General features: G+C 35.5%; 1 protein-coding gene across 1 annotated transcript in view; it reads left to right on the plus strand.

Moving 5' to 3' along the window:
- Positions 1–1,799, plus strand: part of Fkbp59 (FK506-binding protein 59kD) — a 63,303-nt gene extending 61,504 nt beyond the window's left edge. Inside the window, exon 7 of the mRNA XM_090393691.1 lies at positions 1,389–1,799. Coding sequence (XP_090249817.1) covers positions 1,389–1,541 — 153 coding nt within the window. The 3' untranslated portion in view covers positions 1,542–1,799. The remainder of the gene's footprint in view (positions 1–1,388) is intronic.
- The last annotated feature ends 10,572 nt before the right edge of the window (positions 1,800–12,371 follow it).

Below are 12,371 nucleotides of genomic sequence, written 5' to 3' on the forward strand. Positions count from 1 at the left end.
GTGTTATCTGACTGTAAAAATTGTATTATTATTAAAGGTGAGATGGACTAAAAAAGGTAGGTCATTTTAACTTGTCTTTTAGAGTGCTAAATAAAATAATCAAATTTCTTAGGAACTTTCTTTAAGGATAATCAGAATTCTCTGGATAGTATTCACAAATTATTAGCACAATATGTAAGTCAGGCATGATAAAATTATGAAAAGCACTTTAAATGTAGGATTTATCGACTTAATATTTAACTGCTTGTTGCAAGAATGTCTTCAAAAAATATGCTAAGAAACAGGAAAGCCATGTTCAAAAGGAGATTTATCATGTGCAGGAAAGCACATTTTGCTTTTAGAAGAAACAATGACCATAGCAAGCATCCTCTAGGACCTTGAATCACTAGCAACGTAAGCCCATTGGATTGAAAGTTATAGAATTTTCCAAAATCTGATTTAGTGGAAATGCTTTTGAGATGATTTTGATACCATTAATAGTCTTTCATATTTGCATCTGCTTCTTGAAGGAGTATAGTTTTCTTTTGATCTGAATTCTGTTCAGTGACAAGTGTATATTCCAAAAGTGGTATCTGAACATTGCAATGCTTCCTACTTTGTGGTGTTTCTATGGAACTGATCATTGTTTTTCTCAGCAAGACAATGCATGAGGCTGCTGCTGTAATTGCATGGTCTATGGAAACAAACGTCATCACACTTGACTGGCCTCCACAGAACCCTGATCTCAACCCTATCGAACATCTGTGGGATGAACTGGCGTACCGGGTGGGGCAGACATCTCTTGATATTCAGATATCAAGGGATGTCTGCCCCACAATAGTCTAGGACCTTATTACATGTGTACAGGAAGAATTGCCCCAAATTCCCTTTGATCACTATTGTATTTTCCTGTAGGATGCTGCAGTCATTGCAGTGAAAGGAGGTTCTACATCTTATTAAGGTGGGGCACCATGACTGTTTGTTCCCACACTATGGTGTCTGTTGACTTCTTTCCAAGCAGCGTATGCATTATAGTGAACTCTAGACATCTATGTTGATTTTTATTTGAGAGCATTGGTGCAATAGAGTTCAGCAGCCTAGGAAGGAATTTGAAGAAGGAATCTGAAAATCCTTCTGACTGACAAGAAGGAACACTGCTTTATTAAGAAGGGTGTTTATATATATATACATTAATGAATGCCAGTCTAGGAACAGATGAAATAAAATTATTCTGCTATAGAAACCAATGTAATAACCTATAAAATGATAATAAAATAACCAGATCCCCATGGCAGCAATTGTGTTTTCTGAGAAATTCATTATAGTGAGAATTAACCATATAAAATTTATAGCTGTTCTTTGAGGTTGTAATGGTTAAACGTGTAATTATAATTATGCTGTCTTTCTAGCGCAAGGAAAATAAAGATGGTAACTTGGAAAGTGGAATTTATGATGGTCCAGAAAAAGTGGACACAGAAAATACCATTCCCAGTGAAGAACCTATGGAAATTAGTTCTGGACTGAATAATGCTAAGATTGTGTCTGATTCAACTTCAGTTTAATAATTTTGAATAATGCAAAAACAAAATTCTGTGTAGTGTGCATGCATTTCAAACTTATTTTTAATCTATTGATTAAAAATGTTTGCTAGCAAAATTGTGACCTCCATTGAACTGGTATTCTCTCACCATACCGGTTCACATCATTCCGTTAATGTAAAACAAATTTTTGTTAATATATTTGTGATGAATTTGTTTACAATAATGTAGTTCTCTTTTGCTGGTATTCGTTTCTACCAATAAAATATGTATATATGAAAATGTAACTCCATTTCTTGTAGTGTAAAAAGAAGTGACCAATACATTCTTGCTCATCAACTCAATAGGACAACATCAGTATAGATATTGATGTTTAATAAAAGCCTCAAAGTTAAGAATTATGAACATTATGGTATAATCACTTTTTTTTTTTCAAACATTCAGATTTTTTTATAGCCCTTAACACATGCCTCTGTCTTACTTTTCCAGTTTACACAGTGTGAACTAGAAAAATCGTGTATTTTGCCTTGAGCTTGCCTCTTAATCTTTAGAAGGGAGGGAAACAAGGTGTTTCTTCTGAGTTCCCAGCACCATCTGGAGATATTTAGCCTACTTCTAAGACTGACAGTGGTATAAGGAAGAAAAACATAAAATCAAGCCAGAGCAGAACATTTAATATCATGGTGAATAGGAACCTTGCCACTACAACTTATTGGGAGGTTCTCTTATGCTGAAAAGATTAAAATATTGAAAGGGACACAAACCTGTATAATTTTCATCATCATGAAATTCCTGGCAAATAAGTCAGCTTTTACTCTTACAGAATACAGAGACAAATGTAAGAAAGCTAAACAGTGTGTAAAACTAGCTAAACAAAAGTCATGGGAGGACTTTGGCAAGAATATAGAAAATAAATATCAAGGTGGCGGCAAAATATTCTGGAGGTTGTTGAAGAAGCTTAGGAATGGAGGAAAGAGTGCTGTAAAAGGAATTAGAGATGATAAAGGTGAAATGAAAACAGGAGAAAAAGATATCCTTGAAGTATGGAGTAATTACTTTGAAAAACTGCTAAATGAAACAAGCAGTGATGACAGCACAGTGATAAAAAACACTGACCAGGAATACATATCCATACTTGAAGTAGAAAAAGCCATCAAAGGCTTGAAATGTGGAAAGGCAGCAGGAGTAGATGATATTCGACCAGAAATGCTGAAGTATGGTGGTATAAGAGTCTTACAGTGGCTGCACTGCATAGTTCAGAAAGCCTGGACAGAGGGACGAATTCCTGATGATTGGAGTAGAGCTCTAATAGTACCCATATATAAAAAGGGAAATAAAACTGAATGTGAGAATTACAGAGGTATTTCCCTACTGAGTATTCCTGGCAAGATCTATGCAAGTATACTTGAGAAACGGTTGAGAAGAATTGTGGAAGAAAAGCTTGGTGAAGAACAAGCTGGATTCAGGCCAAATAGAGGCTGTCAGGATCAGATCTTCACTTTACGACAAATAGTCGAGAAAGCATGGGAATATAACAAAGATCTGTATTTACGTTTTGTCGATTTGGAAAAGGCATATGACAAGGTGCCAAGAGAGAAGCTATTCAATACGCTGCAGTTATATGGTGTCAATGGGGCATTATATCAAGCAATACTTAGTCTTTATTTGAGTTGTGAGTCAGCAGTTAGAATTGAAGGAAGTACAGGAAGATGGTTTAATGTTAAATCTGGTGTGAGACAAGGATGTACATTATCCCCTCTGTTATTCATTATCTATATGGATCACATTATGAAGGAATGTGGTATTAAATCTGATATCAAAATTGGAGATGTTAATGTCAGCTCTTTGCTTTATGCGGATGATGTTATACTTCTAAATAAATCTGCTACAAGTCTGCAAGATTCTCTGACTAAATTGAATAGCTGTTGTAATAGATATGGTATGAAGGTCAGCAATAAAAAGACAAAGACAATGAAAATAGGCAGAATCATTGAAAATGTCAACTGTGTTGTGAATGGAGAACCTGTGGAACAAGTAAAACATCTCAGCTACTTAGGCACAATTTTTACTGAAGATGGTAAACTAAATATAGAAATAGACAACAGAATCAGCAAAGCTGGTATCGTGGGAAGTCAATTGAAGAAATTCATATGGAATAAGAAAGAAATTAGTTGGAACACTAAACTAGCTGTATACAAGACTGTGTTCAAACCAATTTTAACTTATGGATCTGAGAGCTGGGTCAGAAGTAAAACACTTGACCAAAGACTAGAGACCGCAGATATGAGAGTCCTGAGAAAGATTAGAGGCGTGAACAGATGGCATCAATGGCAATATCATATTAAAAATGAGGATATTAGGAAAGAACTTGACATTGTCAGCATCCAGGAATGCGTTAGCAGAGCTAATCTCAGATGGTATGGTCACTTAAACAGAATGGGAGAGGAAAGATTAGCAAAACAAGTGTTCTCTGCCAGGTTGGCAGGAAAACGACCCAGAGGAAGACCAAGATATAGGTGGATTGATACAGTACAAAGTGCCTTAGACGATAGAAATATAAGATCTGATAATGTTGGAGTCTTGACAAGTAACAGACTGATTTGGAGGAAAATTGTAGATAGGAAGTTAGTAATGATGTAATTTTTTCATGTAGTACTGTCATATCCTGTACACCCCTTGAGGGTACATGGCAGGAATTTGATGATGATGATGAAATTCCTGACATGTACCCCCAATGGGTGTACAGGATATGATAGTACTACATGAAAAACTTATATCATTACTAACTTTCTGTCTACTATTTTGCTCCAAATCGGTCTGTTACTTGTCAAGACTCCAACATTATCAGATCTTATATTTCTATCGTCTAAGGCACTTTATACCATATCAATCCACCTATATCTTAGTCTTCCTCTGGGTTGTTTTCATGCCAACCTGGCAGAGAACACTTGTTTTGCTAATCTTTCCTCGCCCATTCTGTTCAAGTGACCATACCACCTGAAATTAGCTCTGCTAATGCATTCCTGGATGCTGACAATGTCAAGTTCTTTCTAATATCCTTGTTTTTAAAATGATATTGCCATTGATGCTATCTGCTCAGGACTCTCATATCTGTGGTCTCTAGTCTTTGGTGATGTGTTTTACTTATGACCCAGCTCTATTTCATAAGTTAAAACTGGTTTGAACAGTGTATATAGCTAATTTAGTGTTCCGACTAATTTCTCTCTTATTCCATATGAATTTATTCAATTGACTTCCTATCATACCAGCTTTGTTGATTCTATTGTTTATTTCCATATTTAATTTACCATCTTCACTAAAAATCGTGCCTAAGTAGCTGAAATGTTTTACTTGTTCCACAGGTTCCGCATTCAAAACACAGTTAACATTTTCAACGATTCTACTTATTTTCATTGCTGACCTTCATACCATATCTATTACAACAGTTATTCAATTTCGTCAGGGAATCTTGCAAACTTATAGCGGATTTATTTAAAAGAATAACATCATCTGCATAAAGCAAAGAGCTGACATTAACATCTCCAATTCTGATATCATGTTTAATACCACTTTCCTTCATAATGTGATCCATATAAATAATGAATAACAGAGGGGATAATGTACATCCTTGTCTCACACCAGATTTAACATTAAACCATCTTCCTGTACCTCCTTCAATTTTAATTGCTGACTTACAACTCAAATGAAGACTAAGTATTGCTTGATATAATGCCCCATTGACATCATATAACTGTAGTGTATTGAATAGCTTCTCTCTTAGCACCTTGTCGTGTGCCTTTTCCAGATCAACAAAACTTAAATACAGATCTTTGTTATATTCACGTGCTTTCTCAACTAATTGACGTAAAGTGAAGATTTTATCATGACAGCCTCTATTTGGCCTGAATCCAGCTTTTTCTTCCACAATTCTTCTCAACCTTTCTCAAGTATACTGGCATAAATCTTGTCTGGAACACTCAGTAGGGAAATACCTCTGTAATTATCACATTCAGTTTTATTTCCCTTTTTATATATGGGTACTATTAGAGCTCTACTCCAATCATCAGGAATTCGTCCCTCTGCCCAGGCCTTCTGAACTATGCACTGCAGCCACTGTAAGACTTATACCACCATACTTTAGCATTTCTGGTCGAATATCATCTACTCCAGCTGACTTTCCACATTTCAAGCATGGATATGTATTCCTGACTGTATGCCTGTCGAGTGTTTTTTACCACTGTACTACCACTGCTTGTTTCATTTAGCAATTTTTCAAAGTAATTACTCCATACTTCAAGGATATCTTTTTTTTTCTCCTGTCACCTTTATCATCTCTAACTCCTTTTATAGCACTCTTTCCTCCATTTCTAAACTTCAACAACCTCCAGGATATTTTGCCACTTTCTTGATATTTATTTTCTATATTTTTGCCAAAGTCCTACCATGACTTTTGTTTAGCTAGTTTTACACAGTGTTCCGCTTTCTTACATTTGTCTCTGTATTCTCTAAGAGCACAAGCTGACTTATTTGCCAGGAACTTTTGATATGCTTTCTTTTCCTTTACTGCCTCTTTAACTTCCTATGTCCACCATTGAGTTCTGATTTTTCTATCCTTGTAGACAACCTCACCACATGCCTCTCTGGCTGAATCAATCAGGGTTTTCTTCAAGGTTTGGTTCTTGTTCTCAAACTCTTTCATTTTTTTTTTCAATAATCTTTGTGTATTTTAGTCTACAGTTCACATCTGAGAGCTGCTGAACTTTTATTTGCTTAAAAAATTTCTTACATTTCATTCTTTTCAATACGAAATTCAATTTTATCCTGCTCAAGACTAAATATGTGAATACTTCCAATTTCAAATTCTCTGTACACTCTGGTGTCTTGCACCAGGGAGAAGACATTGCTATCAACAATAATATAGTCAATGAGACTTTTCTTATTCCTTGCCTCTTCTCTCCATGTGAATTTGTGCACATTTTTATGTTGGAACATGGTGTTAGTAATAACCATTCCATGTCCTGAGCAGAAATCCAACATTTTCTCCAAATTTTCCCAAAACTTGACTATAATCATACAATCCAATAAAGCTCTGGCAGAAAACAAGACATTCAGTACATTGCCAATACTGTTTCCCCCCATTATAAATACGGGCAAAAAGTTATAAACTATTGTCTGACAATCACTTCCTACTCTGCTATTTAGATCCCCAACAAGGACCAACTTTTCCTTTTTTGATTGTGTCAGTAGCTTTCTCTATACCCTCAAAAATTTCCCCACTTCTACCTTAGTAGTGCCTTCTGTGGGACCATAGGCACAAATAAGTCTTATTGTCCAGTTCCCCATTCTGATATTTACCCACATCACTCTACTTGAGGCTGCCTGCCATTCAAGAAGATTAGTCTCGTATTTAGTGTTGAATACTATGGCTACCCCTTCTTTTCTTTGATTGTCATTGCCTGAATATAACATTTTGTATTTGGGGTGTGCTTTCAGATTTGTTCCAGTAGCTGACTTTTGGCTGTTCGCCCTGGTTCCCTGGCGATAACAATCGGGGCGTTGTTTAACCAGGCTACACCCCAGCTGGCATGAAAGTTTGTCATGTTGTACCATCATTTTGTATATTGGTTTAAGCCAATAAGAATACAATTTGGTCAGTTAAATCCCAAATTGCTAGCCCATCCTCGTTCGTTCAGTATCCAAGTAGATACCGAACAGGTTGCACCACTAGAAGGTGAGGATTGGACATTAGGTCAGAAGCCTTGATCGGCTCTTTGCATTCCTTTAAAGGCTATGTGGAGGTCTCCTCTCAGTTATACAGCTTTGGCCCTAAAGCATCCCCTGGAAACCTGCAATTTTGTGGTTTGTAAATAATTTGCAAGATTAAGACTGTAAAGAGAAGATTTGTGATCATAACTCGTGAAGCAGCTCCTAAGATGATTGTATTAAATGAGAACTAACTAATCAGAAAATAAGATTACAACATAATGAAAAAATCCTTCAGACACTCCGTAGGAAAAATAGTTATTCCTATATCCACTGAATGTAAAGTAAACATAACTGGCACAGATGTAGTGGATGATGTATTAAACATTTTCCTGTGAAGTAGAGGAACAATGGCTGTCAATACTTCCCAAAATCAGATAAACAAAAGCCAGACAAAGATAGTTCTTCACCTCTTGGAAATCTGATAAGCCTACAAAGCCCAAGAAACAAAGAAATACTTACGCCAGAATTAGATTCTCCCAAAATATCGATATCAAGGCCGTTCTCCAAACACCTATTCCTCTCTGCAAGAAAATTTAATAAATTTAGATATACGAGGCAAGTTCAAAAAAAGACTGAACTTTTTAAATAGCGCACCAACCGACACAGAGAGCATGCTGTGGTTACTGAGTGTACCTAGCCGCAGGTTTCAACAACCTGCCATTTGCCCCTTTCTACTATGAGCATTAGTCGTCTAGTTACATCTGCAGAAGTGAGCACATGCACAAACTGTTCATTGGTTTAGTGACAATGAAAGAGCTTGAAAAACAATGTGTGTGAAATTTTGCTGCATACTCCATCTGCATTTATATGGCAAAACATCGCACATCCGTTGTGCCCTATCCACGCTATTCTCCAGACTTAGCCCCAGCAGACTTTTTCCTGTTTCCCAAACTTAAAACCACTTTGAAAGGATGTTGTTTCCAAGCTATAGGAGATTCAGGAAAATGTGATGAGAATGGTGCACCATCACAGAAAGTGCATTCCAACAATGGAAGAAACATTGGAAACTGTGTATTGCCAGTACAGAGGACTACTTTGTTGGAATGTCCCAGAATTTTAAGACTGTTCTCCTGTTGTAAAATGAGGAGTTGTCTTTATAGCAAAAGTTTGGTCTTTTTTTTCTTTTTTTGAACATGCCTTGTATTCCAAACCCAGTGTGGTCCCCCACCTTAAAGCACTTTACTAAGAATTTTATTTACAATTTATTTAGAAAAGAAAAGTATATTTAATATATTGCCAGATATTTCAGTTTTAAAAATAAACTATCATCAATGGCTAGACAGAAAACAGTTTTTTACAAGGTAGAATATAAACAATTGATCATTCAAAATTAGAACGAGCCACGTGATGTTATATTGTTAATCACGAGAGTGCAGAATAGTTATGTATATGTATAATATACAATGTTATACAAAAAACTTAATTTATAAAATCATACTAAAGATATCATTAGATGTAGTATCTAGATCTTCATTAGAAAAAAAAAAAATGTGTTATTCAGATCAAACATTCCCATATTTTTGACATAGATAGGCAGTCGTTATGATTCAGGTTAGGGCGAAGTAAGGCCTAAGCCCTCTTTAATTTAAATAGGCGTTTGAATTTATACCGACATCTGTCTAGAAGGCAAGTTTTGGACAAGAGAATGTTATGGTTTGTCTCTAATCCATGTTGTGCCAATCCAGACTTATTGGATTTGTTGTGAAGATTTTTAGTGTAAGTTTGCTAATAAAAAGGATGGAAACTAAGTCTCTGTAATGAATGCAATGATTCTGTTGTGGAGAGAGATTAGAAAATCTCTACATTCAAATTCTTTGTGCTATTTTTTTTAGGATATCCATTGCTGATCAGTAGTTGGAGAATAGAGTGTAATTCTATCTCTTATAATAGAGATTATCCTCTTTTTCAGCATATAGGTCAATTGGTAGAGCCTCTGCTACTAATGGCTCAACAAAAAGTTAAGCGAGTTTAAGCATGGTTAGTAGTTGGAAGGAGTTCAATTATTTGATGCTGTTGGCACTCCAAGGAGGTGTCACATAATATAATTTTTGTGAAATATGGTACAACGAGGAGAAATGTAGATAACGACTTGTATGAGTTGGCTTACAGTACACACTAAGAGAAATAAATGCCTCCATCTGTTTTTTTCGTAATTAGAACATCTAGAAAAGATAATTTTCCTTCATTTTCAAGTTCTTTAGTGGATTTGATTTTATGGTGGAAGGAGTTAATAGATGACAGAAAATCATGTAACTCAACCACACTGTGTTTTCATCTTATGAATATGTTGCCTACATATCTCCACCAAAGAGATGGTTTAGGATTTGTAGGTAACAAGACATCTTTTTAGAAGTTTTCCATGAATAAGTCTGCACAAGGAGGAGATAGGGGGCTTCCCATTGCAAGGCCCAAAAGTTGTTTGTAGATTTTCCCATCCCACCTGAAAAGCGAGTTGAGACAGTGTTTAAATAGTTGAGAGATGTCTTGAGGGAACAGATTATAAGTACCATAACTTTATTCACAGGAACATTTGTGAATAATGATACAATATCCAGACTAGCTAGAATGTCCATTGATTTTTGGTCAAAAAAACTCAACATACTCAATGGTGGTCTAATTTCTGGGAAATAGTGACTCGGAACTCTTGCTAATAAACTTTCATTCGATTTTTTCTTTTTTTAAATATTTGATTACATATATATTTACTCCATCCTTTATAAACATATTCCCTGGTTGGTTAATTTGGCATATCATACATGTCCTTTATTCACTGTATGCAAATATCTCAATTTTAATGATAGATTTAGTAATTATCTTGTTAAGCCTGCTCTGTGCCAACTTGTAATGGGGGTTTTCTATCCTTTGTCTTTACACTATGTTTGTTTTCAGTTCCCATGAGTTCCTATTACCATGTGACTGGCCTGAGAGAAAAACATCAGCATTTGTTTAGCTCTGGTTGTATGTTTTCACTCTGGTGTGATGAAATACAAAATATTAGTTGTTTACATTATGCAATTTTACATGTATATAGTGATTTAACTATGTGAAAATCTGCATTTAAGTAAAATTTTACTTTTGAATATATTTTAAATCAGTCTCTTGAACTGTAAAATATTACTTTATATTTTGGAATTGCCCCTCAAAAAAAAAAAAAAAAAAAAAAAAAAAAAACTGGGGTACTTACAACTACTGACACCAGAAAAAGTTAAACAAATTTCCAAGCAATAGTAATTTGAAATGCTAAAGCCATATGCAGTCAATGACTGCTGAATCCTACCAGCTTCTTTATACATAGAACACATAAATTGCAATCTGTACTGAAGGCATAATGAATGAAATATGGAACAGTTTAAGTGCAATGTTAGCCTTCTGGGACACTCATTAACATGTTTTATACCGAAGGAAATATAGAGAGGATGGTGGAAGATGTTTTACCATCTGCTAATGAATGCATCAGTCCTAATGGTAAAATCCATCCCATACTGACTTTTTTTTCCCCCCCATATCTTGTTGAAGAATGCCTGATTATATGGCTCTAGCCCATTTGAAAAAAAAAAAAAAAAAAAAAAAAAAATGCTATTTCTTTCATTTGCTGCATGCAAAAAATTCAGGATATGATACTGTTGCTGATATTTGTGCAAAGTTTGCTCCTAGTGCCTTTGGATTCAGCAACAATGCACATCCATTATGTTCCAAGATCAGTGAACAGCTTATTTTACAAATTTTATCCCATAGAACTTGCATTGGTTCACTGATAAATGAAAAACTAGATAAAAGATTGTAAGTGGAGGTTTCTGTGGTTTAGAAATTCACATGGTATATTCCAGTAATTGGACCACACTTTTTTAAATAAGCTATATAAAACACAATGAATTAATAAAAGACCCGACAAGTTTCGTAAATCATTTGACTTACATCTTCAGGGTAAAACTCTTTTCTTTATGTTTTAAACTTTAAGTTACCTTTTACCCCTGAAGATGTAAGTCAAACGACTTACGAAACTTGTCGGGTCTTTTATTAATTCATTGTGTTTTATATGGCTTATTAAAAAAATGTGGTCCAATTACCGGAATATACCATAGATACAAGATGTGTGACTAATAATATGCTTTGACTCAAGCATGTTCAAAAGCTATGAGATTAAATGTGGTAGGCATCAGGTCATCATGATTTTGGATAGAGTGGAAATCAAGATACTTTTGGAATTGCAGTTACTGTTGCACAATACGATCTGTTACATACACATAAACACACTGTTACCCTGTTGATAAATGCCTGAACTGTAGTTGCTACCGTTGCACAATACGTTATACGAGGGTTGTAAATAAAATAGTGGCAACACTGTCAGGAGATAGTAACTTAAATGTTGCACTTGAACAGAGGTGCTAGTTATATGTATTGTATATATATACACACACAAGACACCACAGCCCATACAAATGTCTATGTTTGGAAAAATGGCTAAAGTCAATGTCTCAGTGTGCAACACTCTCAAGTATGTTCATAAGATTAGAACAACAGTTCTAGATCAAGGTCCAAGTTGCACAAGGTAAAACTGCAACTGTTATTGTGCTGACAGTGAATTATGTGCAGAGTAAGATCACCTGACATTTCAGATGAATATGCTGAGCTTATTTGAGGACTCCTCGAGGACCGGTGATGGACTGTATGCTGGTTGGTCCAGGAAACTGGGATTAACCACCAAAGTGTTTGGTACATCCTAAAAGAGAGGCTTGGAATGTGCAAAATTTCAGCTCGTTGGGTCCCACATCACTTGACTGAGATACAAAAATGGCATAGGTACATGGTTGCTGATCTCCATCTAGAATGATACAAAATTGAAGGGGGATGCATTCTTGAATCTTATCTTAGCTATTGATGAAGCTTGGATAAAAGACAATCCGACAAATGTGCCATTCAGGATCACCCCCCCCCATCTGAAAGAAGTTTGTCAGGAACCCAGGAAAGTTAAAATCATGATGTGCCCCAAGGACAAACTGTTAATGTACAGTGCTATCGATGATTTCTTGAGCACCATTAATGTCCAGCTTTAAGGAGAAAGTAACATCATTTTTTCATGGTTCTCCA

The sequence above is a fragment of the Typopeltis vanoorti genome, chromosome 6 (genome assembly GCF_054136105.1).
Source record: "Typopeltis vanoorti isolate ZY-2024b chromosome 6, IOZ_Tvanoo_1.0, whole genome shotgun sequence".
NCBI lineage: Eukaryota > Metazoa > Arthropoda > Arachnida > Uropygi > Thelyphonidae > Typopeltis > Typopeltis vanoorti.